The following is a 26,858-nucleotide window of genomic DNA, read 5'->3' as shown; positions in this document are numbered from 1 at the left end:
AAAGGGGTTGCAGCTCTGGCTATCAATGCCATCTCTCTCACTCTTGCCGACATACGATTCCAACTAGAATAACTAACTCCATACCCATCCACATTCCAGATCCCAAGCTTCAGTTTTCAAATCATAATTACCCAAAGCAAAAACCATTATGGGCCTTGATATCAGCCCTTCCTTCCTTGTCTCCCTCCCGCAACGAAACCCCTATCATTCACCGACCCACTCAGCTCATTAGTTACCCCCTCAGCCCCAACTTCCTCAAATGCACCCTCGGAAACACCCCAACCACAATCAGCCCCTCGGCCAGCAGCACGGCCCACAGCCGCAGGCGCAGCTCCGCCCGGACGTAGTCCGTCTCGACGGCGGCCGCCACGGTCGCCAGCAGCAGCACCAGCGCCGCGTAGCCCACGGCGCGGTGGTACTTCCACAGCGCGCGGGCGCGGGCCTCGCCGCCGTACAGGCGCGGCGCGGCCCAGATGGTCAGGCCGAAGGCGTACTGCGCGAGCAGCAGCGCGGCGGCCGCCGTGCCGAGGTACGCGTGCGGCGAGTGGAAGTGCGGCAGCCCGTGCACCTGCTTGTTCGTCTCGATGATGGTCGTGCCGGCGGCGAAGAGGGAGAAGGAGAGCAGGTGGAGCAGCGCGTGCGCGCGCTGCCCCGCCAGCTTGGATGCCGGCGTATGCGTTGGCTGGAGGATCAGGATGGCCTGCAGGACGGTGAAGACGCCGAGGGATTGGAGCAGCGGGTGCGGCGAGACTAGTGGGAGAGTCGGGTGCGTGAACACGGCGGACCAGAGGATCGCGAGCAGGAGGATGGCGCCGACTTGGGCCAGCCAGGCTGTGCCTGTTGAATGGGGGGAAAGGGAAAGAAGATGGTTAGTGGAGGGCCTTGGAGATGGGGATGACTGCACGATGAAGAGGAATTACCCAGAAAGAGGTTCTTGAACAAAGGCGCGTCCGGTCGCTGGGTGGCATCGCCGGGTCGGCCGAGGAGAGGTTCACTTTCGGTAGGCGCCGGAGCGTTGCTGTCGGTTGTTTGGGGCAGCGGTTCGGTGGAAGCCATTGTTGCTGCGGTTCACACTCCGTGGCAGTTCAAATGTAAGACTTATTCGTGAGCTTTTGGGCGATGGTGTAGCCTTGACAAACAGCGCTGCTGGTGTTTCAGTTGGAATAGAAGTGTTGAGGGGAGACGTCGGTGAAGACGGAGGTTGCGGGGAGGCGGGGGTGATGGAAAGGCTGGCGGAGCAAGGCAGCTGCAGCAGCCGTCACGCAATGGTTTTGGTTGAGTTACTTGGTACTCCCAGCCCCTCAATCGCTTGCACTAGAGAGTAACATGGACGCTATCTTGTACATACCAGCCTCTGGCCTGTCCCGCTCGAGGCTGATTACACTGTAGTGTGTTCTGTTCTTCGTCCTCCGCGGATGGCGCATCAAAGCTCCTCGATGACGGCACCGGGCAGTCAAGCATAGCTCCAGCCAATGGGATCGCGGCAGTTTCAACGCTTCTGGTTCTGAGGGGCTAGCGTGAGTGACGGGTATCGGACATGCACGGGCACACATGCCCAAAGTGGAAACCTGGAAGCCAAGCCGTGGATACCACGGACCTTACGTATCAGCAAGATCGATGAGTGGGCGCCGGCAGGTTCAAGATGGACTGGACCCATCGAGTTGCCAACGGGGCGAGTGCCGTGTCGGAGCCGGCCGACAAGCCCTCGGACCGCATCGGCGGATGGAAGAAGGGGCGGTTCCACTACTGCGGCGCTGGCACTAGATAAGATTAACCTTTGTTGGCTTCCTTTACTGTATTCCCGATTCTCGCCGGGGCTTGTCATGGCTCCTTGCTGTCCTCAAGTTTGCCACTGACAAGTGAGTAACGGCGGTATTTCCCCAACACTGATCTCCTCCGCATACTCCGCCCATCCCGGACACCATGGAAGACGTTGGCTACCGATTGGAGGCGGTCAAGGCCACTCGAGTCCCGGCAGAGGACATTGATAAGACCTTCCGTTCGAGCTGCATCGGTGTGTGCACCCCGGCATCGGACAACACGCGTCTGAGAGCACAATGTAAGTTCGGCTGACGAGAGGAATCCGGAACAGACCTTGTTTCCGCGGCCCTCGGCGGCAAGGTCTTGGGATTCTCAGACCAATGGTTCGCCGAGGCCGCAAACCTCATCAACCCGGCCGCCCCTATCCGCCAGCCAGGGAAGATGGTTTACTCGGGTGCCTGGTACGACGGGTGGGAGACAAGAAGGCACAATGCGGAGCCGTTCGACTGGGTTGTAATTCGCCTGGGTGTCGCCTCGGGCACTGTCGAAGGCGTCGAGGTGGACACAGCATTCTTCTCGGGTAATCACGCCCCTGCCATCTCGGTCGAAGGCTGCTTCAGCCAGAGCGATGACGAGGTCCTCTCGTGGAAGGGCAGCCGTGGCGGCTGGGAGACCATCCTGGGCATCCAGGAGTGCGGGCCGTCACAGAGGTTTGGGTGGAAACTCGACAGTCCCACCGACAAGCAATACACCCACGTCCGGCTGAACATGTATCCCGACGGCGGTATCGCGCGGTTCCGGCTCTTTGGGCACGCCGTGCCGGTCTTCCCGGAAGACAAGGAGGCCATTCTCGACCTCGCTGCTGCGCAGAATGGCGGAGTGGCCGTCTCGTGCAGCGACCAGCATTTCGGAAGTAAGGACAACCTAATCTTGCCTGGCCGCGGCAAGGACATGAGCGACGGATGGGAGACCGCCCGGTCACGGACCAAGGGCCACTTCGACTGGGCCATCATCCGGCTAGGGGCGCCCGGGTACATTCAAAACTTCGTCGTCGACACGGCCCACTTCCGGGGCAACTACCCGCAACGGGTGGAGATTGAGGCGATTGAGTGGAAGGACGAGGCCGAGCCGCCAGCAGGCGCCGAGGGTTGGGTGAAAATGGCCGAGCCGATCAAGTGCGGGCCCGACATGGAGCACCAGATTGAGAGCCTGGTCAGGAACAGAGCGTTTACCCATGTGAAGCTCATCATGGTGCCGGATGGAGGAGTCAAGCGACTGCGGGTCTTTGCCAAGCGGGTTGTCTGACACGGCTAAGCTGCTGGGAAGGCCTGAAAATGGGCTGGGGGCGGCGCAGATGAAGAGCCCAGACAGACTGCCGTCGGGTTCGAAGGATGAACGAATCAAAGTATGGCAAGCTCTGGCAAGCCTCTGCAATTTTAGAACAGATACCTTAGGTAAACATGAAAACAACGTTACCGAGAGACAGGGAAATTGGCCTCAACGTTATTCACTCTCTCCTCCCACAGTACCTACCTCACGCACTTCTGTACTGTGCACATCACGTTCCCTTCGACGGCCCAGAGGCTAAACAAAACATCTGAAGTGGAAGAGCGCCTGCCCCAAACCAGAAAGCTGGACACTTACACTACCATGCACCACCCAGCGTGTTCGCAGAGTACGGGTAGCTCTAAATCAGACACGGAAGCGTGCTCTGAAGCAAGTTCGAAATTCCGGGATCTTGGAGGGGCGGCCGTGACCGCGGGCCGCATTCAGCCATGTTTGTTATCGATTAGTTATCTGCGATGCTGCATACTCTGGAGCGCACGGGCCATAAAATGTGGGGTGCTTCGCCCTTGGCCAAGCCAAGTCTGGTAAATGCCTAACATCGCTCCTTGAAGGTGGGAGGGGAGGCCATTGAACACGGCGCTCTTCATCCAGCCTCCAATCTCCGTCCTTGGGCGCCTCTGAGCGGCGCTGTGTCCCGGTTAGTTTTTCAGAAGCGGGCTTCTGGTACGTTTTGCGCCGTCTTCGAACGCACGCTGTTCTTCCCGAGCGTGTCCGACCCATGGACCCCTGAACCGACAAACCCCTCCACAGGAAAGCCAAGAAGCCCAGAAACCCATGAATAAGTGTCGCATGACGCACAGCATCGTCAACCTCGGCCATGGATCTCGGGGGTTCTGAGGGCGGCTTTGATGCGAGCCCCGGTCTCCCGCCGAAGCCGAGGGACCTCCCTGCCGACCTCCCGCGCTCGCTCGACGACAGGAGACATGTACCGACCGAGCTGGTGCCCGAGACCGAGTTGTACGATGGATGGCAGGGTGAGTGCCGCCGGCCTGCCCCTTGCTGCTCCTTTCTGCCCCTTGCCTTGCCTCGCGGCTTTCCAATGTACCCGTCAAGCCGTGGATGCCATGCTCCCCATGTACCTATGGCCGCTGGCTAAGGTCGATGCTTCCAGGGCAATCTCAGTTCTTGACGTCGCCCATGCTCGCCAAGCCCCTGACCTTCAGCGACCTGACCCTCGACGACAACTACGGCGACGACCTGACCAAGGGCGGCCCCGACAGCGAGACGCGCCTGATGGAGATGCTTGCCGCCCAAGCCGCCCATGCGGCGAGCGCCGCCTTTGACGACGAAGACGCCATCGCTGCCGACGAGCAGAGGTCGGACGACGAGAAGAGGGATATCTTGCAGAAGACCTTCATCATGGCCGCGAGCAATGGCAACCTCGAGTCGGTCAACAAGATTCTGAACGGCAAGGCGAAGCAGTACGTTGACATCAACGCGCCAGATGAGGAGGGCACGCCTGCCCTCATCTATGCCAGCTGCTTTGTAAGTGCGGTGCTCGAGAGACGCGCACGATCCGCGACTAATGGCGGACGTAGGGCCACGAGGCGGTTGTGCAAGCCCTCATTGACGCCGGCGTCGATGTGAACAGGCAGGACCGCAATCAGTGGAGCGCCCTCATGTGGGCCATGACGAACCGGCACAAGGGCATTGCGAAGCTGCTGCTGGACAACGGGGCGTCGCCCGAGGCGAAAACGTCAACCGGGAGAACAGCCTTCGATTTTGCCGCGCCCGACAGCGACATGTCGTTCTACCTCAGCGGGTACGGCCTCGGCAATGCGGGGGCCACCGACGACTTCTACAACCCCGGCTTCAACCAGGACAGGTTTGAAGAGGAGCTGGCTGAGAACGAGATGCGGCGGCGCATGATGATGGAGAGTGCGCGCGACTTGGAGGTCGACCTTGGGAACGTGGGCATGGACGATCAGCCCGAGGTGCGAGCCCCTGTTTAATATATATCTGGTCCCATCACCGAACTATCCGCAACGGGCTGCACGCTGACTTCCCCCAGTCCCTAGAAGACTTCGAAGAAGAGCAGCAAGAGTTTGACTGGTCGAGATGTCTTCACGACCAGATGTTTGTGTTCCAGGAAAACGAGCTGGAGCGCATTCTGGATATTGTCATCACCAACATGACGCCGCAGCGCTCGCCGTCTCAAAAACCGGTGCCCGCCAACATGGTCTTCCTAAGCGCCCGATACGCGCACTACCATTCCAGCCCCGAGTTGCTGGCGAAGCTCCTCATCACCGCCATGGACAAGATCAACACCGTGGTGGAGAAACACCAGTGGGACATGACCATCCTTGCCTTCTGGATGTCCAACGCCACCCTATTGCTTCACTACCTGAAGAAGGACGCTGGTCTCGTGGAGGCCACAACCGAGTTCCAGGCGCAGCTCGCCGAATTAATAAACGAAATTTTCATACTAATAGTCCGGGATGCCGAGCGGCGCCTGGACAAGGTCCTGGACGTGGCCATGCTGGACCACGAGACAATACCCGGCTTCGAAGACATCACGTTTCAAAACGAGTGGAAGATCTTCAAGCGGAAAAAGGAGGTCAAGGAAGAGCCCTTAGAGAAGCGGTTGCGGCCACCGTCTCCCAAGCAAAGAGCGAAGCCGTCCCCACGCAACGTCACCTCGCTCCTCTCCTCTACGCTTTTCGTTCTCGACCTGTACGACGTGCACTCGGTCATCACCGCTCAGATCATCTCGCAGCTGATCTATTGGCTCGGCGCGGAGCTCTTCAACCGGATCATGTCGAACCGGAAGTACCTGGCACGCACCAAGGCGATGCAGATCCGCATGAACATCTCGACGCTCGAAGACTGGGCGCGCCAGAACAACCGCCAGCCCGAACACTACGAGAAGGGCGAGATGAAGTCGAGCGGCGAGACCACCGTCGAGGCGGCCCGGCGCCACCTCGCGCCCGTCATCCAGCTGCTCCAATGGCTACAATGCTTCTCCTCTCTCGGCGCCGACGACCTCGAAGCGCTAGTCGGCACCTTGCAGCAACTCCGCGCCCTCAACCCACAGCAACTAGTCCACGCGGCAACGCACTACCGGCCCGAAGTCGGCGAGAAGGGCCTCCCGAAGAGCGCCATGAAGTATCTTGTCGCCATTCAGAAGGAGACCGCCCTCCGACGCGAAAGAAACCGCGCGGCGGCGGCTGCGGCGGCATCATCCCCGCCGGCTACGCCAGGCAAACAACAACAGCCATCCCATTCGTCACCATCATCATCAAAACCCACCAACGGCCACGGCAGCACCACGGGCCCATCGTCGGCCCCCAGCACGCCCAAAGCGGAGCAGCAGCAGCAACAACAACAACAAGCCTCAGACCTACAAGACGATGACGAGGCGCCGCCGAACCTGCTGCTCGACCCGGCCCTGATGCTGCCGTTCACCCTGCCCAGCGCGACCGACATGCTGGTCAGCTACGGCGCCGGGTTCGGCGGCGTCAACCGCGAGCGCGAGCGCAAGTACATCCCGACCGTGCCGGCCGAGTTCCTCGAGAAGATCGAGGCGGCCACCGGCGGCGGGGCGAACAGGTCGGCTGCGGCGACGGCGGCGCTGTATGGCGGGCGGGATTGGGAGGCGGAGGATGAGGAAGGGGAGGAGGGGGGTTAACGGGTGGCTGAGTGAACGACAAACAGGGTTGTGAGATGCAGAGAAAGGGAGAGATAGGGGTGAGGGGATAGATGGGGTTGGGTAAGCGGATTGTGGTTGGAGGGTAGGCTGCGTGGGAGAGCAGAAGGCGACACACATACGCCCGGCATATCGCATTTCTGCAATGGGGTGATGAATTGGGCCAATTGCATCTCGTGGGGTGGGATGAGCTGGTAAATGGATGGGCGAGCGAGCGAGCGAGCAGGCCGACGAATGGACAAACGAACGAGGTTGCGCACGTTACATGATGGATGGGAGGGATAATATGATGTGGACGGCCGGAGAGATCGGTGCTATCATGACAGACGAGAGCAAGTTAGCATCGACCATCGTACGACCATCGTCAGGATAGAAGAAGGTCGCTTTTCTTCGCTGCACTGCTTCGATTCCCCGCATTTTGGATGTTCTCATTTCTTTCCTCCCTTCGTCTCTGGTTCGTTCCCCCTTGCTCGCTGCTATTGAATTCGTGTCGTGTAACACACACACGCGCAAGACATCGTGTCAGCCAATGACCCCCTGACCTCATCGCCACACAGCAGCATCGTGAGCATCACCCAATCCTCACGTGCGGACATCATTCGACATGGCCATCTCCACGTCGACGGACAGCTGCTGCGCGGCAGACATACGGAGATTGTATGGTTCCCCAGTTATCTCCTTTCTTCCCGTACACAGCTGGGTGGAAGAAGGAGGGTGGAGAGAAAAGAAAAAAGCCTCAAGGAGCCAAGGTGATTATGATTGGCGTGGTCCTGCATATGCTCCGTCTCCATCCGCGTCTGTAATCACCTGCTGAAAAAGAATGTACTGTATAATGTTGATTCCTTGGCTAGCTAGCTGCGCCATCCACCTTCTCCGTGGATTGGATAGTTACTGTTGTTCGTTTGCTTGGGCAGGCAGGGAGATACATAGCTGATGGGCTGGTGCCAGGGAAGCCGTCATGTTCGACTCCACGGACAGATGCACAAGCAGAACACACACAAACGCACGCACTCGTAGCTAGCTACCAGGTATTTAGTCAGTTAGTCTGTTTGCAAGGTAGGTTAGCCGAAATGCAAACGCAGACAGGCAAACACACGAAAGACGTTGTCCCGGGTACGCGCAAAACCCGTCCTGTGTGTTTGAGGCACCAGGGTGTGAGCGGTTCGTTGGCAACGATGCAACTTCCCGACGTGGCCAACCAACTTTTGGCCCAACTCGCCAGCCCAGCCAGCCCAGCCAGCCAACCAGCCAACCAACCGAGACAGGTGCGTGTTTTTGAGAGATGGTCCCTTGCAGCTTGCAGAAGCCACGGGCGGGACCAGGAACGGGGGCCAAGAGGAGGCAATTGGGAGCGGGGGGGGAAGATTTGCAGCCCGCGGTCGTGGATGCGTGGCTCTGTCTCGCCTGGTTGGGCTGAACTGGTGGTTATTCCGTCGGTAGGGTAAGATTAAGGGAGAGCGCCAGAGTACGTGGTGGATGGGCTGTGGATGGCCGGTAAGCTAAGGCTAGCTTAAAGTTGGACGTTGGAAGGGGTGCTACTGAAGGAATTTTTGAGAGCAGGCAAATGACTGGAGATGGTGCTATTCGGCGAGTCGGTCGGCGTTTGGCGGTAGTTGACTCTTCAATTGGAAGCTGGTGGGCGGTGCCAGGTGGCTGGCACCGGTTGGGCGGACGAGAGCGGGCCGCGGGCGGTTTGCGTGACGTGCCGCCTCGAAATGTTGCGCCGTGGCGTTGGGAATTTGGGCGCGTCCTCCTGGCTGTTCCTCGTGGGTGTTCCTGTTGGCGTTGCGAGACAACACTTGGCTTGCAGCGGGTCATCGTGCGTTGGATTCGTTGGTTGGTTGGGCTGCTGTGCCTGGCGCCGAATTCAGGGGTAATGTCAGTCGCGGTTGGTGTCTGTGGTTGTCCAACTTCACATGTCCTTGGCTGAATGGCAGGCAGGAAAACGCAGTTCTCTCCTTTTTGGAGTCGCGGACCGTGGCTCGATCACGACCAGTCGAGAAGTGCCCGTTTTTGTCACACTCGAGGGATGATTGAGCCCGAGCCGCCTGATACGGCAACACGGAGGCAGAAGCAAAAGAGTGCCGCCCAGCCAACCATGGCTTGGGGCAGTCCGTTCCGTGGGTGGAAAAGGGCGGACGGCAGATGAGCTGGCTAAACCGCTGCCACGTCAAATGGCCCAATCACTGTGTCGAACCGTCGAATCGGACCCTGGAATTCCGCTGATGAAGGTCATGTGCAAACACAGTTCGCAGGTCTTCCCGGCATTCTGTCTTGCTGTCCGTTCTGTCATCCCTCCCCTCCGGGACTTGCCCGTCGCGTGGGGTATCTGAACTGGCGAGCGGGGAGATGAACCTTCTCTTCAGTGAGGCTCTCGGAGTTCAGTGAGTTGGCAGCTCAGCATCGGATGGCGGGGAAAGACTAGGCGGGGGCGTTGTGGGGAGGGTGCTCAGGTCTTCGATGACTCAACCCGCAAACCGGCGTCTGCTCAACAAGCACTTCTTTTTCCACCAAAAGATGGAAAGGGTGAGGAAAGCATCTTGAATCCAAGAAGCATAGAGGAATAGACGAAAAAGAGAAAGGAAGTTGCTGTGCATCGTTGGCGAGAACGGACTTGGTGCGGGCTCCGTGCGGCACCTAGGCTGTGTAAGTGTTAAGGGCTCACGGCACACAGGTGTCATAGATCCCGGAAACATGCCTCATGCAAGTCACCCAGCCATTCACAGACTCTTTTTGATCTGCACAGAAGAAAGGAGATACCGCCTTGATCAAGATTCTGTGTCTTCTCCTTTCTTTTGAGCAGCTTGACAGTGTAGCATATCGCGACCAAGATCTTGGTGTGGACTTGCGGGTGACATGGGTTAATATCCCGCTGCGCCTTTTTTCGATGGCCAGAAAACGACGAGAGCCGTCCGCAACCTCTGGAGACAACCAATGGAAGCAGCCATTCGATGGCTTTATTTCGTAGCAATCAGCTGGCCCCCGTGCTTTCGCTGCAGGGCCCGTGCAACCCGAGTGGTAGCTGCAACAAACGCCGAGAGCACTGGGGAACTAGGTGGCAGTCTGTGGGTGGTTGTCCGTGAACACGTTCAATGAGCTCACCGCATTGTCAGCAATTGGGCTTGATGAGAGGAAAAAGAGCTCATGACGCGCCCAGGCCCTCTGATGCCGTCGGCCTTTGGGCTCCAGCTGGTGACAATACCACGCAAAAAAAGCAAGGCCCACAGCAGCCGGCCACTTTTAGGTAGAAGGCGGACAGGTTGAGAGGATATTAAGAACCCTTCCCCGCCTCTATTTCTGGCATTGCATACCGAAGTTAAATCCCAGAGTGCAACCCACAACCTGGAGAGAGTTCGTGACGTCTGCCGGCAACCTGTCAGTTACCCCTCTCGTCTAACCTGGAATTCTCGGCCCCGCGTTGAAACGAGCTTTGGTTTTCCGCCCAGACGAGCATTGCATAACCGGGCCACCGGACCACTGCGACACGGCTCTTGTTTGGAGGGTTGGGACTAGCCGTCATCGGCACTGACGGATCAAAAAGAGCCGTCCGCCCTCATCAGTTTAACGGCTTCACATCTCTGAAGGACCTCTCGCTCTCTCTCCTCTTCTGGCCGAGCACTGGGGACGATTTTCGCCGCATCCATCACTGGTATCCCTACACAGCACACAGACAGTCCTCGCCAGGCACACGAAGAGGCTGCAAGGGATAATAACTGGAACATTACCCACTTACACAGTAACAACCTGAGCACGCAGTCAGCAGCTGTGCCGCGGTCACTGCGACGGTTCGGGAAGGAGCTGCAACCTCGCAGGGCTCACCGCAATGGCACCTCAGAAATTTGCCAGCGTGCGCCACAAGACAAGGCCACCAGCAACCCGTCTCACCCCCTTCCGAGACGACACCGGCCTGGTTGCACTGCGCTACGAGCAGACCAAACAGGCCGAGCCCCCGATCCCGCTGCCTCCGCCGAGAAACCCGCGTCGACTGACCCGGTCGCCGTCGACAACCACGTCGTCCACCGCGCCGACCTCTCCGACGTCTCCGACATTCCGATCCCCCGTCGTCATCAGCCCTCCGCTGGTCCCGCCTCCAACAGAAGAGCACCCGCTCTTTCGCAGCCAGAGGTCGTCGCCACGGTCGCAGGCCGACGAGTGGAAGCGGGACTCGGGCGCCCCAACTGCATCCTCGGTCACGCTGCGGGAAGAGGGCGCCGCCGACCCGGTCTACCAGAAGCTCCTGGAAGACATCGCCGACACGCCCTCGGTGTACTCGACGGACGAGCAGGCGGCCGACAGCCAGCCTGCACCGCCGCCACTGAGGGTCTCCATCCCGCAGCAGCAGCGTCCCAGGACTCCTCCGGACAACAACAGCAGCGCCGAGAACCCTGACAGCAGCAGGGCCGGCTCGCCGACCCAGCCGGCACAGCCTCCGTCGCCCTCTTCCTCTCGACGCATTTCTCTGTCTCAGAAGCTAGGCAAGAGCTTCGGCTTCACGCCCGACGGATCAAGACGGTTGCGGAAGAAAATGCTTGGCGGCTCCGACAAGCCTGCTGCTGCATTAACCTTACAGGGGGCGCCCGAGACAGGCCCAACGCGGGGCTCGCCTAAGTCGCCAAAATCGCCAAGATCGCCCAAATCGCCCAAATCGCTGAAGTTGGCCCCACAACCGACAGGGCCAGGGCCTGCTAACGTTAACGTTAGCGTTAGCGCGAATGCCAACGACGCGGACGGCGGGGGTCAACCCGGACTCCCTGTTTCCTCCGCGACGGTCGCCATCAAATCCTTTGCGCCGATCACCACCCCCATCCCCGACGACGGTCTATGGGACGACTTTGGCAGCCTTTCCTTCTCCAACAGGGGGAGCCTCATGTTTGGTGGCAAGAGCAACCCCTTCAAGTCGCCCATGATGTCTGCCCCCGACGCCGACGCAGCCACTGCTAGCGCGTCGCCATCCCCCGAAGACGATCAGCAACAGCAGCAGCAGCAACAGCCCGCGACCGCTTCGATTGCCGACGCCCACGCCAACGCCGAGCCAGCGCCCGAAAATGCCACCAAAGGCACCGACGCGGCGGCGGAGCAGCCCCCGGCTGCCGTCCAAGCGGACGCACCGCCCGTCCCCAGCATTCGCGTCTCGTCCATGGACGTAGAGAGGGAATCACAAAAGGTGAGATCGCTCTATGAATCCGGCGACGACCTGAATTGGGAAGATGGGGGGCGCGTCTCGTTCGTCGAACGTCTCGAGCCCACAGCGGAGGTCCCATCCGAAGAGGAAGAGAACGTCGTGTACGGTTTTCCTTGCATCTCTCTCGGCTGCGCGCAGCGAGCCGCTTTATCGTTCTGATGCTGACCCGTCGCCCTCTTCACGCTTCCAGTTCGTCACGTCCCTCCGATCCTCCCTCAGCTTCCGGTCTCCTGCAAAGCGACCACCCCCACGCTACTCCCACTACGCCTACTCCCCGGTCGGCCAATTCCTTATCTCCGTTACGCGATAGCCAAGCCAGGCGGGAGTACCAACGCGCCGGCGGTATCGAGGATTGGGAGGATCTCGAGGGCGTCGACGTCGACCGCTATGGCTTCATCACCCCGAAGCGACCCGTGTCGCGGGCCGAGACGGCCGACCCGAAGCCATCATCACTGTTCGCGTCCGGGAGGCGCAATGTCCTGACGAAGCGGCCGTCCACGTCGCACTCGTTGGCGCTGCCCGGCGGTTTCATCCGCCCTCCTAGTCGCAAAGTCTCGGCACGGTCGCTCAATACGTACACGTCCGAGCTGTCGACCACCTCGCGGCGATCCACGCGGTCGTCGATCCGCTCCGCCACGAACCGCCTACCACACAATCGCGACCGCCGGTGGATGGACGAGGCCGGCGAGATGCTGTCGCTGCAAGCCGGCCTGACGGGCATCACGGACGACGAGAAGATAGGTAAGACCGTCGAGGCCCAGAAGCGCAAGGAGGCTGAACGGTCAGAAAAGTGGAGGAAGATGGCCACTGCCGTCAAGAGCAGCAAGGGCGGCCAGGCGTCGGCCGCAGCCACGAGCCAGACCCAAGGCCAGGGAATGGACTACGAGTTCGACACCAGAAACGCCAAGCTGATCGAGCGCACCTGGAAGGGCATCCCGGACTGCTGGCGCTCGGCCGCGTGGTACTCCTTCCTGGCGTCGAGCGCCAGGGCGTGGAAGAGCACCGAGACCGAGGACCACCTGATCGCCGAGTTCAGGCGCCTGCAGGCCGTATCCTCGCCCGACGACGTGCAGATCGACCTGGACGTGCCGCGCACCGTCAGCGGCCACATCATGTTCCGTCGGCGATACCGCGGCGGCCAGCGCCTGCTCTTCCGCGTGCTGCACGCCATCTCGCTGTACTTCCCCGACACGGGCTACGTGCAGGGCATGGGCTCGCTGGCCGCCACGCTGCTGTGCTACTTTGACGAGGAGCGTGCCTTCATCATGCTGGTGCGCCTGTGGCGGTACCGCGGCCTCGAGCGCCTGTACAAGCCCGGCTTCGCCGGCCTGATGGCCGCGCTGGACGACTTTGAGAAGAGGTGGCTGGTGGGTGCGGGGAAGGATGTCGCGGCAAAGCTTGTCTGTCTGCCCCTTTTTCATTACTCGCATCACTTGACAATTGCTAACGCGACGAACAGAAAGAACTGTCGATCGACGCTACTGCCTACTGCACCCGCTGGTACCTGACGCTCTTCAACCTGTCCATTCCCTTCCCCGCGCAGCTGCGCGTCTGGGACGTTTTCATGCTGCTTGGTGACTGCCCGCCCGAACCCACCAGCATCTCCTCGGGCACAGCCACAGCCACAAGCACCGACCCCGACCCCGACCCCGACTCGCACCCCCCTCACCACCAACCAGAGCAGAAAGAGGCAGAAGAGAAGGAGAAACGGCAGCAGCAGCAGCAACAACAACAGCAGCAAAAAGGGCTCGACGTGCTACACGCGACGAGCGCCGCGCTGATCCACGCGCTGCGCGACGTTTTGCTCGACTCGGACTTCGAGAACGCGATGAAGGCGCTGACCGCGTGGATCCCGGTGCGCGACGAGGACCTGCTCATGAAGGTCGCGCGGGCCGAGTGGCGGCGGCATCAGGGGCATCACGGGCCCCTGGGGAGGGGAGCGGGGAGGATCTGGGAGCGGGATCGAGATCGAGATCGGGAGAGGGAAAGGGGTAGGGGTGGTGGGGAAGGCAGGGAGAGGGAAAAGAAGGAGAAGAAGGAGAAGAAGGAGGGGAAGGAAAAGGAGAAAGAGAAGGAGAAGGAGAAGGAGAAGACGGACCGGGAAAGGAAATCGGGGAGGGAGCGGCTGTGGGGAAGGGAAAAGGACAAGGACAAGGACAAACAGCAACAACAGCAGCAGCAGCAGCAGCAGCAGCAACAGCAGCAGCCCAAGGAGAAGGAGAAGGAGAAGGAGAAGGAGAAGGCGAAGGATAAGGCCGAGGGTTTGGCTTAGGCGGCCTCTCTCGGGCTCAGGGCGAGGTTGTTTCTCGGCCTCTGGGCCGGGCAAGTCGGCTGACAGACTGCGTGACCGTGAACCCCTGGTTGCGGGACAGTGGGGGGAACGGAGGGAGCGAGGGTTCGAACCGACCGGCTACACTCGTTTTCGACAACCCCCTTTTCCCTTTGTTGTTTTTTTGTTCGTTTCCGACGGAGTTGGGGCTTGGGAAGGCTGAGTGGCGCACGAAGGCTGGCGCACGAAGGCTGGGCCACGAAGGCGGGGAGCCGCGGAATCAGTTCGGTGGTTTGGTTTTCTTCTCATTTCTTCATTTCACCTTTTTTGACAGAGTTCGATACCCATTCTCCCTTTTTTTGCGTCGTTTTGTTTCCGGTTTCGTTTCGTATGGGTGGACGTTTTCGTTTCGTTTGGGTGGAATGCTCGGTCCGGTTTGGCCGGCTTTGACCTGCGCTAGGCTAGGCCGTTTGGCCTCTTGCTGTTATTTCGTTCTGCTTCTTATCTTGCCTTGATATCCATATCCGGTGTGTATTTCATTGTTGTTTAGTATCTAATTTGTTAGGATGGTTGGCATGTTAGCCACTAAGTAACCCTAAGCTTACACTGTATGTGTGTGTGTGTATGTATGTGTCTGAGAGTGAGTGAGTGAGAGAGTGTGTGTGTGTTTGCTCTGTATCAATGTGGTCACGCGGAGATTCAAACTGCTTCGCTAAAGGACTGTTGTTGACAGTCTCAACTTCTCAGGCCCCTTCTCCCGACGTACTGTGTATAGGTGCTAGGTGTGTCGGCCCGGGGCGAAAATAGTCTCAACCGAGACTCTTGATGGGGGCGACCGCTGGCCCAAATGACTTCATGTGTGGTGGGGACAAACCGTCACTCTCTGTTACGGACATCCTGGATGGTGGATGGGGACAAGAGAGGTTTGATTGCACCGCGCCTGTTGGGGTTTCGGTGCTACCTGGCAGACTGCATCTATCTACATGAACTGTCAAGTCCACCCCAGCTCGACGGTTCGCGAGTAGCCTTGGATAGTCGACGCTGGGAGAGCCACGGTCTCTGGTAACGCTTCGGCCAGGTGCTCGTCTGTTCACCCTGATGGACAACAAGTAGGGGCTTCAGAGCGGTAGGTCTGGGGGGTAGAGGTATGATGCGTCAGACAGAGACGTGAGGGAGTCCGCGAGGGTCTGGTCCGGTTAGGCGGTCTGCATCTTGTTCTATCATGCGTTCTGAATAAAGGCATCATTTTACAACGCTATTCGGCCTGCAAACTCCTGACATAGGGCTTCCCCCCTCATGTGAGCTGCTTATGTTGACAGGCTTGTCGGCCTGCCATGTCGCAAAGCAATCGCTATGAGAAGTCTCCGTCCATCTCACTCGTTCTCAGTGTAACATTCATAACTTTGTCATATATAACTAACTTTGTCATATCCAGCCGAGGGATTGCCAACCTCGTCTGCGGCGAACTCCGCAATCGGCCTGAAGCTGACAAGAAGCCGGGAGGCCTGTGACGGCTAGCCAGCCCAAGGTCTGATGTGTCTTTATCGTCTTGACCTGGTCCCATCTGTCGAGGCGGTAACGGGGCGGTCAGGGAAGCCGGAAAGCTCATCAAGCCCGCCAGCCCGGCGTCACTTATCCGGGTCGTACAGATGGAAGGCCGTACGTGCATCATTCTACAGACGGATCCGGCTGGATCTGGCAGGGCGCCCTTGTTTGGGCGGCGGCAGCGCCATCCGGCTGCTCGAGCTCGAGCTCGTCCGGCTCGCTCAAGGCGTGCTCGCTGCCGTCGCCGTCGCCGTCGCCCTCTTCGGCGGCGCCATGCCCAAGCTGTTCGCACGCGTCCAGCTTGTCTAAGGCATCCTCGCCGCCGCCGCGGCTCTTCCAGCCGGGCGGCCTCGGCACAGGGTCGCCCAACCGAATCGGGAAACGGCCGTCGTCGCCGGCGCGCTCCATCATGCGCTTCAAGAGCTCGACGTGACCGTGCACATAGTCGGCAGCGCTCGCCGGGATGCGGATGTCCTTCAGGCTGTTTCCCTTGAAGCTGCGGATCTCGCACCGCTCGTGGGTCGGGTTGTCGTAGTCGGCCACGATGTGCACGCGGCGGGGATTTGTGCTGGTGCTCAGGTGGACTAGCTTGGCCGGATCCAGATGCTGGCGCTTCGCGAGCTTCGCCATGAGCTCCACGTCGGACTTGCCCCGCTGCTCGAAGCGCGACCGCCGGCACCGAATCAGGAAGCGGAGCGGGCCTGATGGAGACTCGTGTTTCCCGGAAGAAGATCAGGCGGCTTAAGCAAGTGGGAAGAGCAAGGATGCGCTGCGGGCGAGCCTCAGCAAGCAAACCGCTTTGTTGTTCCTCACGAGGCTTGTTTGGTGACGAACAACAAGTTGTCCACCACATCTTATTGTGTACATTGGTCCATTCAACCACAGTCATTACTGCACGCTACACACTCCGATTTGCCATGTTCGCGTGGATTAACATCGAACAAGGCCCACTCACTGCCTCCAGGGCGAGTACTCCTAGGCAACTAACTATCAGAACCGTTCGGTAATGCTTTGGCGATGGTTTTCTACGGCCCTACGTCGTGAGTTGATCCTCAGGTTATCCTTCATGGAGGTAGCCATCGAGCTTTTATCCTGGAATGGCAGCCTTTGAGCGACAGAAGTTCCCCTTGTTGGACGCGCTGCCGTGAACCCAACGGTCGTTGGCAACACCTAGCCTTGCTTCCTGATCTCACCACTGCCTGGTGGGCGAACCAGGGAGGGCAATGCCAGCGTAGACCCCACGCGGCAGACAACCAGATCACACCGAGGTCTGGTCATGTCCCTCCGCAGAATAAGTCGGGCCCATTCACTGGACATCCCCAGGGACCCGACCAGCAAGGATTGCTTGAGAGACGAGCAGCAGATAACTTGCCAGTACAACCAGCCCAGCCCGCCCACTGACAGCAGGGCGACCATCTCGCCCACGCATCCTCTTCTTCGGCCTCGCAAACATCCAAGCAGTTCGCAGATTTAAAACCTACCTCGGTCGACAAGAACCAGGGACAAGGGGGGTCAGGAGACAGAAGACGGGGATGGGAGACATGACAGAAGCAGCAAAAGAGGCCCAAAGTAAACAAAACAAAACCACTGCCAAGAGAAACCAAGAAAAAGACCAAAAACACACCAAGCAAAAGAAAAGACATACAACACCAGGGATTCGCTGGTCGTCACCGACCCAACTACTAATCTGGCCCTTGTCAGCTTATCGATGGGAGAGCGGACGGGATCCCGAGTTCTCTGACAGGTATGGTCGTATGTACTTGCAACTAGCAGCAGACAGGTTTATCAAGGGCTTGTTTGTTTATTGTGTCGAGATAGGAGAATAGGGGGCGGCGGGGCGGAAGTGGGAAGTGGGGACTGGGAAGTGGTGGTGAGAAGTCGTCTCATGGTTTTGGATGGATGGGGTGTAAGGGAGAGAACACAAGTTACGAACATGCAGCTGTATAACTACCGTGGACGGTGACATATACTCTGTTGATGGGCAGAATTCAACTTTACTTGCCCGCCATGGCAACTGTGTATCGTCAGGCACCCACCCAGCCAGCCGCCTGCTATAGCGCGGTCGTAAACTCGCTCTCAACCGAGTAGGCTCCTTGCAGCGGAAATAGAGTCTCTTTTTTCTCTTCTGCACTTTCAGAGCCGACACCTAGAGACTCAAGTCGGACGTGACAGGAAAAGGGGGTAGGGCGTGAGGACGGCGCCGCATCTCTCCACTTGCAGATGGCCACGGGTAGATGGCGTGCAACTCCCCAATCCCACCAGCACTCCTGCAAAAGCCCGCCTGTCTGGCAACCGCCGGCTACCATCCATCAATAACACGAGTCCTCCAGCGTATACGCGTAAGCGATCGGCAAGCGCCCAGCGCCCCTCACCCACATACATACCGCGCCAATGTGTCCATGGCATCGTCGATTCGCCTGTTCCATCTGCCCGCCCCTTACCTGCAGCACGCATCATGCGCGGCAATCCGTCCCCCAGCCCCTTCCCGACGAGCATCATCAGGAATACCACAGAAAAGCGCACGGGGCCCCTCGTGAAGCCGTGCCCGCCCGGGCGCCTGCCCAGAAATGGAACGGAAAGCCACAGATCCGGTGAGGTGAGGAACCTACTCGACATTCCCATCTTGGGGGAACACAGAGACGGGCGGGAACAAGTAACGAGCGACCGGGGCGGCAAGGGATGCGGGGAGGAAGGGGAACGGGGAGGCAAGGAAAGGAGTGAGGTATGTAAAAATAGCCGCGGAGGTCGCGCGCACAGGCGCCGGCGGGCCCAATCTCGACGAGAGAGGAGCGCGGGACCGGCGGCTAACCTTCCATTCAGCCGCCGTCTGGACCAACCAGCGCGCATGCGGGATGGGTGTGCGTAGCTGCACAGTACAGGATAGTTAAGCCGAGCGGTGAGAGGCGGCACGGGGATTCTGTCCGTCGGTATGGTGCTTATGCTCCGAGTGAGACACGATGGACGGCTTCGAACGCAGGAAAGCACAAAGCCACATCAACGCGGTCATCCCGGCAAGTAAAGTGAACCTAGACAGGAAAAAAAAAAAGGGGAGGAGTATGAAAATGGCACTGTTAAGTGAGAGAAGAGCGGTAAGAAGGTGCAAGGCCAAACGGAGAGCACGCCGCTAGCCGCTTCCCCCGCGGCTCGTCTCCAGCTCTCTGTTCCGGCAAGCGGACCATGCCAATCCAATATCGAGCCGGCGCGGCCAGCTGCGCGTCATTCCGTCCCGGGCTCCCTTATGCCGGCCGTTTGACGAACAAGGCCTAGTTAATGAGCGAGAAGGGAAGGGAATGCAACACGTGTCGTGAGGGCGGCTTCTAGAAACATCAGACCTGCACGAGAGTGGTAGAGGGCACACCGTGCGGGCCGACGCTGGCGTTTTGCCCCTGAACTTTCAGAGCTTCCGGCGACACGCAATCTTGGATGATATCGAGCGATGCATTCTGCCATAACCCGAAACCGGCCTCGGCCAAATGAAATGGTGCCGTGTTCCGCCATCAGCCCGACGGCGTGTCGCTCTGTCTCATTCAGGATTGATGAGATCAGCGCCCGGGATGGTCCTTCGGCTCTGTGTCCGGGCGGCAGCGTGCAGGTTTTATGAAGCCGGTCGTGTTCCAGAAGCAGCGCTGGCCCGAGGGATCTTGGAAGCATCCCCAGCCCAGCGCTCCGACCGTCTGTGGGATGGATCGACAGAGAACTTTGTCAGCTCGTCAGCAGGGCGGGCCGCGATCCCCGGATGCCCCTGCATTTTGCCGAGACACACCCAACCTCGAGGCTGGCAATCGACGGAGGCGAAGATTCGGAACCGAGGAATCAGCGGCTGAACCGAGAGCTGCTGGGTGGATGTACATACAGGAGGCACACCGGCTCGGCAGGGGGTTTTCGCAGGTCTTCCTCAGATCGTATATAGTAGAGGCGGGCGAGGCTGCGAAGCGGTATTGCCCCGGGAACTATATTGCGGAGGATTTCGAGAATGATTGACGACGTGGAAAGGGAGGTGAGGGAAGGCGCGCACTTCTTGCTGTGCTGGGACGGGAGTTCGTCGGTTACGCCAAGGTCAAGGCTCCGGCGGAAGAAAGCTCCCAGCTACCGTGCCGTGCCGTGTTGTTGTGTCCCGTCCCCAGAAGCACGGCGCCGAGTTTCGCCTGCTGAAACCAGCTGGACCGTGTTCGGATGTTCGCAGGTGCAGCCCACGTGGTGTTATCGGTTTCTCGTCTCAGCCCCGGGGTCGCGTCTCGCCAACCCAGATCTGGAGTAACTGATCTCTGCTGCGCTTGTCCTCTCTTCGTTGCTGAAAGTTTGGCCGTTGTGTGTATGCTACTCGATCTTCGAGCGTCGTACAGTACACTGGCATCATCGGGAGCAGAAGAAGCGTCACTTGTCCCCTGATCTGCCCGCAAGGTGCAGCCTTGCATATCGAGCCAATCCGCGGCAGTGCCCGGACCGGGCGACTTTCAATTTTCGAGCATCTTGGCTGATGTGAGTGTCCGGCGTTCCAAAGAAGGATCCTTCAGCGCTGACACTGCACTTGCAGCGTAGCATTGGCGATTTTGCCGCAACTGGCTTGCTACCGCGTTGAGACAGCTGGTTTGATCTTTCGCGGACGATCCTGTCATCCAAGGGCCAGGAATACACAGTAAGCCGTGCCGCCTTTTCTGGCTGGTGTCCGACAGGACCAGCAGGATCTTCGAACGCAGGATTGTATTGAACGCAGCGCAAGGCCTCGTGTACACAGTAGTAGTGCATACACGTACCTGGTAACACAGGACGGGATGTTGGTTGGCTGCGCAGGCGGCGTGCAGGTGCCATTGGCGAATCGCGTTCAGGATGGGAGACGCATTGCCGAGCAACGAGCAAGTTAACTAACTGGTATCGGCGCTTGTCCGCGCAAAAAAAGGTTGATCAGCGAGCTGCGGCATCTCAGTGCGGGAATTCCGTCAAGGCGCAAGCGCAGGTGAGGGGGGTGTATGAGAGGGCCCAAAGGGGAAGCGGAGATTCGAATGAGGGTGGGGGAAAGCGGGTGGGAAGGGGTCGTGGGGTAGCCAACAAGCCGCATATGTCTTCCGTAGTGTACACTACTATCACAGTTGCGTACCTATAGTAGTATTCCGTTGTGTAGTGTACCTATGATGGAAGTTACACTACACCTACACTACACTACACTCCTGTGTGTACGTGTACACTAGGTGCACTCCATACACTAACACACCCCCTCCTACCCACCCGGGTCTCCCTCCGATGGCACCAAACCGCTTTCGGTTGCTGATATTCGCAGTGCGCCCCCTGGTCTGGGTACCAGCAGCCCGGTCCCGGTTAGGTTTGAGGACAGGGGTCTATCTCCGCAGCCCTATATTAAGTAACGACATGTCTCCGACGAGTAAGGCGCGAGCTTTTATACGCAGTACCACAGTACACTACAGTAGTGTAGTGTACGGACTAAGGTCGTGACGCTTCACCACGCAGCGCCCACTTCGGAAGACGGCCTGCTGGAGCTGCCTTGGCTGGCATTGGGGGAGTGCTGCAACGTGGAGAAGCTTGCGAATGCCTCCTGCCCTTTTACTGTGTATGCAGGCGCGAGGCTGCGACGCAGCGAATGAGAAATTGTCCGATGTCCCTTTTGAGAAGCCCCGGGTCGTGGGTGAGGCGTGCTCAGTGTTTTGAATGGCCGGTTGGGGTTAAGTTCGCGTATACGGAGTATGCCGTGCCTGCCCGGGTTATCCGGTTATTGGCAGCAAACAGCAGAGAGAAAAGCCACTTTCGGCAAGCTGAATGCTGGGCCCTGGGCGTCAGGACTCGGTCACGTTGTGCAAAGTAGTGTCCAGTGTACGGAATATTCCGGAGTGTATGTAATCCGTAATGTACTGCGTAAACATCACCTAGACACCCCGTGCATCCCGTGGCTGGGAAGCCATCGATCAACAAGCGCTACCAAACGTCGCCAGGTCGCACCACCCCCTCGAGTTTGCAAGTGTCCACTAATTATGGAATACACTACCGCAGTCCGGATCACGGATGGCTACCGGGAGATCAGGCCCTTGCCGCCGGTCCCAAGGAGGCTGATGGCTAAAGAGGTCCCGCCAAGACTAATTTCGGCCAATTGTCGGCAATGTTTTTACAACGTTTTTACGCAACCCCGATCGCCAAGGCGTTTGCACTATCGACAAGGCGTTTAAGCGGTTAGTTCGCCGGGGGTACAGGGGGCGGCGCTAGTCCCCCGCTAATTAGGATTCGGGTTAAAGTTAGGATACGGGTTAAGGTTAGGGTACGGGTTATCCTCCTTTTCTTTTTTTTCGATTTGGTTAAGGTTTCGTAAAGTTGTGTAAAGTTGTTGCGACGAGTCTTTGCGATTGCTCGTTGTTGATGTTGCTCGAAGTCGTTGCGGCCCCGCTCACCCCGTGGCGATTGTAAATACTTGTAAGCGGCAGTCTCCGAAATTAGTCTTGGCGGGACCTCTTTAGCCATAACCCCCAAGGAGAGAGCCGGGGCATTGTGCCTCCTGGGCTAGCCTTTCGCTCCGGGTGGCCGTGGTAAGTCCATCAATTACCCTTCTCGGTAACGGATCGATCTGCCCATCACACGCTGCGGCGGCTGACAAGCGCTTGTCAATACACCAACTTACACTAGTTTAGTACCTTTGCAGACGCTCGACAGTTCTTTATGCCCGGTTCTTGCTTGTGTACGTCTGCTAACCCGAACATGGGGGTGGGAGGCATTGGCCTGTTTGAAGAGGATGGAGTACTTCGAGCTGGCCGCTTGTTTCGATCCTTGATCTTCACTATCACCCTTTTTTTATGTGATGAAAAGGCAATCACATCATGGAATATCCCGCCTTCTGAGGTGCTACACTACGCTCGAAGCGGGGTCCTTGAATTGCAGGAGGCTCTGGTGGGCCCTCGGCCGAGTCTGGATTGAGCGAAGTTCCGATACTGACACCTCTCCGTTGGAATCGGCTCACTCCTTCCTTCCATAGCTGGGAGCTCAACACTTCCGTCAACAGGAGGCCGCGTCTCCGAGACCCGCCGCCTTGTTACTTTTTTTCACGCGTGATTGTGACACTTCTTTCCATTTCAGGACGTTCCAGCTCAGCGGTGATCTTGCCCGAATCGAGCAGCCACGCGCTTTCTTCCCATTGCGGGGCATTACCGTAGTATAAACCGCTAAGACTGAAGCTAACTAAGTGTAGTGTAGTGTGGTGCAACAAGACGCTGCCGCAACGTCCGTGCTTTTCCCGGCCCAGTCCTGACGGTTCGGGAAGCCCTGCCTCAATCAAGTCAAACTGATGCTTGGGACCAACCCCCCACTTTGTCAACCCAAACCGAGTGACAATTCCATGTGCGACGGTGGTTCGCGTTGACCAACAAACAAGAAAAGGAGGGAAAAGCAAAAAACAGTGCCCGAAAACCGCTTGGTTCGATATGTACACTTCGTCCACCCTCTTCAATTTTCATACTCCTTTTGATGCGATAAGCAACCCTATACATGTACATAGTGATGTCTCAACCAACCCTGGTTATATCCGAGCCTGCCGTCCGCCCCATCCTCGTTTCCCCTGAGACCCCCTGAAAGCAGTATGAACAAACATATACCCGTGATAGTACAAAAACATGGCGAGCTGTTGAAATACACGTGAAATATACATGGACAAAACATGTCCAGAACGGGGAAAAGAAGAGAAAAAACCAAGAAACGAACCAAAAAGAGTCCCCAAATCGATTTTCCCCTGGATTCCACGCCTTGGCAGTGGTGTGCCAGATTGGGAGGTGGCTCCCTGGCGCCGCCGCGCGTCGTATGTGACGGGCTCTCGAGTCTCAGGACGCACGCCAATTCTTATTCTTGCGTGAGACGATCTCGTCCCCTGCTAAGTAGCGGGCTGCATCGGGGGGGAGTGAGAGCGACGCGTCCGCTTCGTCGGGAGACATGGTGATTCTGTTCCCCTTTCCAGGATATGGACTTCCTTTTTCCTCCCTTGGCTGGGACCAACCTGACCGACCCCCTTGCTCCCGCCGCCGCCCAGGCCACCACCACCACCCCCCTGGGCAACGGTTCACTTTGTTGGGGTCCGCTCGTGCAAGTTGCCGCAAAAGGAAACGGCTGGGGAACCGGTACCCAAGTTGCAACGGGTTTTTTGGTCCGGGGCTGAAACATCGCTGAAATTAAGGTTCAGTCGTTCACGTTATCTCCCGGCCGCGTGGCTGCCGACCCCTGACTTCCTGCACCACTACCACCACCACCCGTTTTGCCGTTATTCTTCCGACGAAAGCGGTGAGCTTCTTCGCACGGTTTTGCCATATTGCTCCTGCGGTTGTTGCTGGTGGTGTTGGTGTTGGTGGTGGTGGTGATGGTGTTGATGGTGGACCGTTGGTTCCGCCGGTGTCGTCCCGGGTGGTGCGAAGCGCGTTGTTGTCGCCCGCGGGGACTGCGGTGTGTCTGACAGGAGCGACGAGACGGAGTGCGCCCCTGTCCGGGCCGACGGAGCCTGTGCAGCCGGAGGCGCGGGTGGTGGGACCTGCGGCTGCTGGGGCGGAGCCGAGGAGGACGGCTCGCCGCTATCTCGCGCCGAGCTTGCCCCTGACGTGTGCATCGGCGACATCTCCCTCCCTGGCCCGGTGCTGTCCCCACGTCCCCGACCGCCGGCCCGGTATGATTCCAGATCGCTCCGCTGTCGGGCATGTCCTCGCCTGCGGCCCGGTGGCGGGTTTGACAAGCCCGTACTGTGGGAAAAGGGCGGCGAGCGGTGCCGTTGGCCTGTCAGCGTCGTCGTCGGCGGTGGCGCTGGCTGCTGGGGCCCTGGTGCCTTGCGTTTTCGAGGCGATTCCCCTACTGCGCGCAGAAATAAAAAAACACAAACCAGTTAGCCCCGCGCCACAGCCTCTCGCGCGCGCGATGTGGTCTTTTTAGACGAACCTGAGGGCGTGGCGGGTTGGTCGGTGCCGCCGCGTCCTCCAGCCTGCGTCGTTGGCGGTTGCCAATGGTGGAAGTAGATGGACGGCGACGCTTGTTGCTCTTGTTGTTGCTGCTGCGGCTGGGCCATCCCCGGCTGGTGACCGACCACCCCTGAAGTGCCGCCTGGCCCGCCCTGAACGTTGATGTTCAGGTTGGGCAAGTTTGAACCACTCCCAGGATGCGACCGTCCCGCCATCGCCCCTGGCATGCTCTGGCCTCTCGGCCTCGTCGGGGAACCCGGGTAGCCCGACATATACGCAGCGGGCGGCCCCTGCGCTGATCCTGGTGTGGATGGAACCCCCACCGAGAGTGGGTACTGTCCGAACGACTGAGCATGCGAATCTCGCCTCTGCTGCTCCGACGAGGCGGCTCCCGACGGCATCAGCGCGGGCGGGTGCGGTTGCGGGGATTGGGGCATCATGAACTGCTGCGCCCACTCCAAAGCCGCTGGCGACAACGCGCCGCCACCCAGTCCGGCGAAGACGACGGGGACCAGCGGTGGCGGTATCCCGCCCTGCAGTGACGTCCTCAAAATCTCGTGCTCCGTCTTCCTCTGCTCCAGCCGGTAGCTCTCTTGCCGCGTCCTTTCCTCCTCTTGCCTCCTCTTGTCTTCTTCCGCCTTGGCAACGAGCCAAGCTCTCATTGATTCCTCGTGCCATGGCGGGGCCGGAGGAAGCTGACCCAGCGTTTGGCCCTGCAGGTGCGGGGGTGGAGGAACAGACTGGCCTATCGACAGGCTGGGCGGGGGCTGCGAAGGTCCGGATCCCGGGGGCGCTGGGACTGGAGGCAGGGCCGCCGGTGGAGGCAAGCCACGGTGAGGCGCCGACATGAGCTGGTCGGACGGACTGCCGCTGCCTCCGGGAGCGCTGAGCGGCGGCCTCTGACCCAGTTCCAGATGTGTCAAGGGGGGGGAAGTGCGGGATGTGCTCGGCGGGGTGGGCAGGTCATGGACGGCCTTGTCGCCGTACTGCACTGGCTTGTTGATGGTAAGCATCCTCATATAAGTGAGCAAAACAGGCCGAGGAGAGAGAGAACAGAAGAATAGGAAGAGGAGCAGTGGGAGGGAGGTAGGGATGTTTAAGAGACAACAGGAAGTGGGCAGTGGCCCAGGGGAGAGGCGGGGGGGGGTTGTGGAGAGGCTAGCGGCGGAGGGAGAGAAAGGTGAGGTGGAAATAACCTTTTGAACAGACAAAGCTGGATGTGGCGGCCAGCCGAGTAAATTTAATGGTAGGTAGCAGAGCCGGTAACGGGCGGGGGCGTGTGGTGGTGAAAACGTCGAAGTACTATGACAGAGCACACCCTGATTTGGCTATTGGTGCCGCATAGAAATATAAGGTACTCGCTAACAAAGCAGAAAAAAAGGCGGGGACGACCAGAAGAAGCAGCCAGGGTAGAGAAGCAGCTAGCTACTGTGTACGGTGCAGTGCAGTACACTACACTACCCTCGAGGTGGAGCTAAGGTAGGGACAAGCGGGAGAGGCGAACAGGATGACCCTGGCTCCGTGCCTCTCTGCCCCGTCTCGATTCTCCCCTTCTCTCCCGCCGTGCTGGTGTGTACTGCGCGTTGTCGTAGGGAAGCTGCGGCAGTTCAGAGGGCGGTGCAAGCTTCATGCTTGCCACAAGAGGAGATAGGAAGAGGCAGGACCGCGCCGGGAATGGGACGAGTCGAGACAAGCAGGGCTGACGGAAGGGAAGAGTCCCAATTTGTAGGCCAGTTTGATGGTTTACCGTTTAGGCAAGCAAGCGAGCGGAAACAATGTGGAGCGAAACGGCTCCAGAGGTACTCCGTACCCTGAGCTAGTATATTTCATTTAGGAGCAGCGCGTATCAGGACGGATTGGCGCAAGGGTCTGGGGACAACGAGCAGCCGGAGAGAGTCCCCGGAGACTTGAGAAGCGCAAGCCGGGGGGAGTAAACAGACCGCCCAGGGATGGCCTCAGGGATAGTCGATCAATGAGGAGAACGACCGCGGGAAGCAGCCCGGTCGGGAGGAGCATTGACCAGCAGGACGTCCTGATGCATAGACCCGGCGGTGTCTGCCAAGATCATACACTACCAGGAATCCGGGAGCAAAGAGCAGGCAAGTGGGTGGGGGGACGCGCCAAATGCGGTCTTGTCATTGTGTAGTTAGTCGTTCCTGATCATGCCCCGTCGCCCCTGGGAGA

The 26,858-nt window shown here is 59.0% G+C and overlaps 7 protein-coding genes across 7 annotated transcripts; 4 read left to right on the top strand and 3 right to left on the bottom strand.

The window, feature by feature from the left end:
• Nucleotides 1-117: 117 nt before the first annotated feature.
• On the bottom strand, nucleotides 118-1,178 carry THITE_2123726 (uncharacterized protein). Its single transcript, XM_003657695.1, has 2 exons — nucleotides 921-1,178; nucleotides 118-837 (listed from the first exon to the last, which is right to left on the bottom strand). Exons 1-2 carry the CDS (start codon nucleotides 1,054-1,056, stop codon nucleotides 233-235), a joined length of 741 nt encoding a protein of 246 aa, XP_003657743.1. The 5' UTR covers nucleotides 1,057-1,178; the 3' UTR covers nucleotides 118-232.
• A 500-nt stretch (nucleotides 1,179-1,678) lies between these two features.
• Nucleotides 1,679-3,360, top strand: THITE_2123725 (uncharacterized protein). Its single transcript, XM_003657694.1, has 2 exons — nucleotides 1,679-2,014; nucleotides 2,093-3,360. The coding sequence occupies exons 1-2, from the start codon at nucleotides 1,924-1,926 to the stop codon at nucleotides 3,064-3,066; spliced, it is 1,065 nt and encodes a 354-aa protein (XP_003657742.1). The 5' UTR covers nucleotides 1,679-1,923; the 3' UTR covers nucleotides 3,067-3,360.
• Nucleotides 3,361-3,644: 284 nt separating this feature from the next.
• On the top strand, nucleotides 3,645-6,846 carry THITE_2123722 (uncharacterized protein). Its single transcript, XM_003657693.1, has 5 exons — nucleotides 3,645-3,771; nucleotides 3,859-4,082; nucleotides 4,220-4,593; nucleotides 4,647-5,042; nucleotides 5,120-6,846. Exons 2-5 carry the CDS (start codon nucleotides 3,926-3,928, stop codon nucleotides 6,734-6,736), a joined length of 2,544 nt encoding a protein of 847 aa, XP_003657741.1. The 5' UTR covers nucleotides 3,645-3,771; nucleotides 3,859-3,925; the 3' UTR covers nucleotides 6,737-6,846.
• Nucleotides 6,847-10,577: 3,731 nt separating this feature from the next.
• Nucleotides 10,578-14,208, top strand: THITE_2156679 (uncharacterized protein; the record flags this gene model as incomplete). The annotated part of the gene is made up of 4 exons (XM_003657692.1): nucleotides 10,578-11,918; nucleotides 12,263-12,774; nucleotides 12,925-13,336; nucleotides 13,396-14,208. The coding sequence occupies 4 exons, from the start codon at nucleotides 10,578-10,580 to the stop codon at nucleotides 14,206-14,208; spliced, it is 3,078 nt and encodes a 1,025-aa protein (XP_003657740.1).
• Nucleotides 14,209-15,873: 1,665 nt separating this feature from the next.
• Nucleotides 15,874-17,166, bottom strand: THITE_2132746 (uncharacterized protein; the record flags this gene model as incomplete). Its single annotated transcript, XM_003657691.1, has 3 exons — nucleotides 15,874-16,461; nucleotides 16,706-16,737; nucleotides 16,944-17,166. The coding sequence occupies 3 exons, from the start codon at nucleotides 17,164-17,166 to the stop codon at nucleotides 15,874-15,876; spliced, it is 843 nt and encodes a 280-aa protein (XP_003657739.1).
• A 2,455-nt stretch (nucleotides 17,167-19,621) lies between these two features.
• Nucleotides 19,622-20,340, top strand: THITE_2123719 (uncharacterized protein). The gene has a single exon (XM_003657690.1). It carries the CDS (start codon nucleotides 19,724-19,726, stop codon nucleotides 20,006-20,008), a length of 285 nt encoding a protein of 94 aa, XP_003657738.1. The 5' UTR covers nucleotides 19,622-19,723; the 3' UTR covers nucleotides 20,009-20,340.
• A 3,652-nt stretch (nucleotides 20,341-23,992) lies between these two features.
• THITE_124386 (uncharacterized protein) lies at nucleotides 23,993-25,336 on the bottom strand (the record flags this gene model as incomplete). Its single annotated transcript, XM_003657689.1, has 2 exons — nucleotides 23,993-24,570; nucleotides 24,655-25,336. The coding sequence occupies 2 exons, from the start codon at nucleotides 25,334-25,336 to the stop codon at nucleotides 23,993-23,995; spliced, it is 1,260 nt and encodes a 419-aa protein (XP_003657737.1).
• Between the last annotated feature and the right edge of the window lie 1,522 nt (nucleotides 25,337-26,858).

Source organism: Thermothielavioides terrestris, chromosome 6 (genome assembly GCF_000226115.1).
Source record: "Thermothielavioides terrestris NRRL 8126 chromosome 6, complete sequence".
Classification (NCBI taxonomy): domain Eukaryota; kingdom Fungi; phylum Ascomycota; class Sordariomycetes; order Sordariales; family Chaetomiaceae; genus Thermothielavioides; species Thermothielavioides terrestris.
This window is presented reverse-complemented; position numbering and strand designations above follow the sequence as displayed.

Bases quoted from the DNA above. Each gene is read 5' to 3' on its own strand.
- THITE_2123726 (XM_003657695.1), bottom strand. From the start codon at position 1,056: ATGGCTTCCACCGAACCGCTGCCCCAAACAACCGACAGCAACGCTCCG. The intron at 838-920 runs GTAATTCCTCTT...CCCATTCAACAG, and splicing joins GTTCAAGAACCTCTTTCTGG to GCACAGCCTGGCTGGCCCAA.
- THITE_2123725 (XM_003657694.1), top strand. From the start codon at position 1,924: ATGGAAGACGTTGGCTACCGATTGGAGGCGGTCAAGGCCACTCGAGTC. The intron at 2,015-2,092 runs GTGTGTGCACCC...AATCCGGAACAG, and splicing joins CTTCCGTTCGAGCTGCATCG to ACCTTGTTTCCGCGGCCCTC.
- THITE_2123722 (XM_003657693.1), top strand. From the start codon at position 3,926: ATGGATCTCGGGGGTTCTGAGGGCGGCTTTGATGCGAGCCCCGGTCTC. The intron at 4,083-4,219 runs GTGAGTGCCGCC...CGATGCTTCCAG, and splicing joins GTTGTACGATGGATGGCAGG to GGCAATCTCAGTTCTTGACG. The intron at 5,043-5,119 runs GTGCGAGCCCCT...GACTTCCCCCAG, and splicing joins GCATGGACGATCAGCCCGAG to TCCCTAGAAGACTTCGAAGA.
- THITE_2123719 (XM_003657690.1), top strand. From the start codon at position 19,724: ATGATTGACGACGTGGAAAGGGAGGTGAGGGAAGGCGCGCACTTCTTG.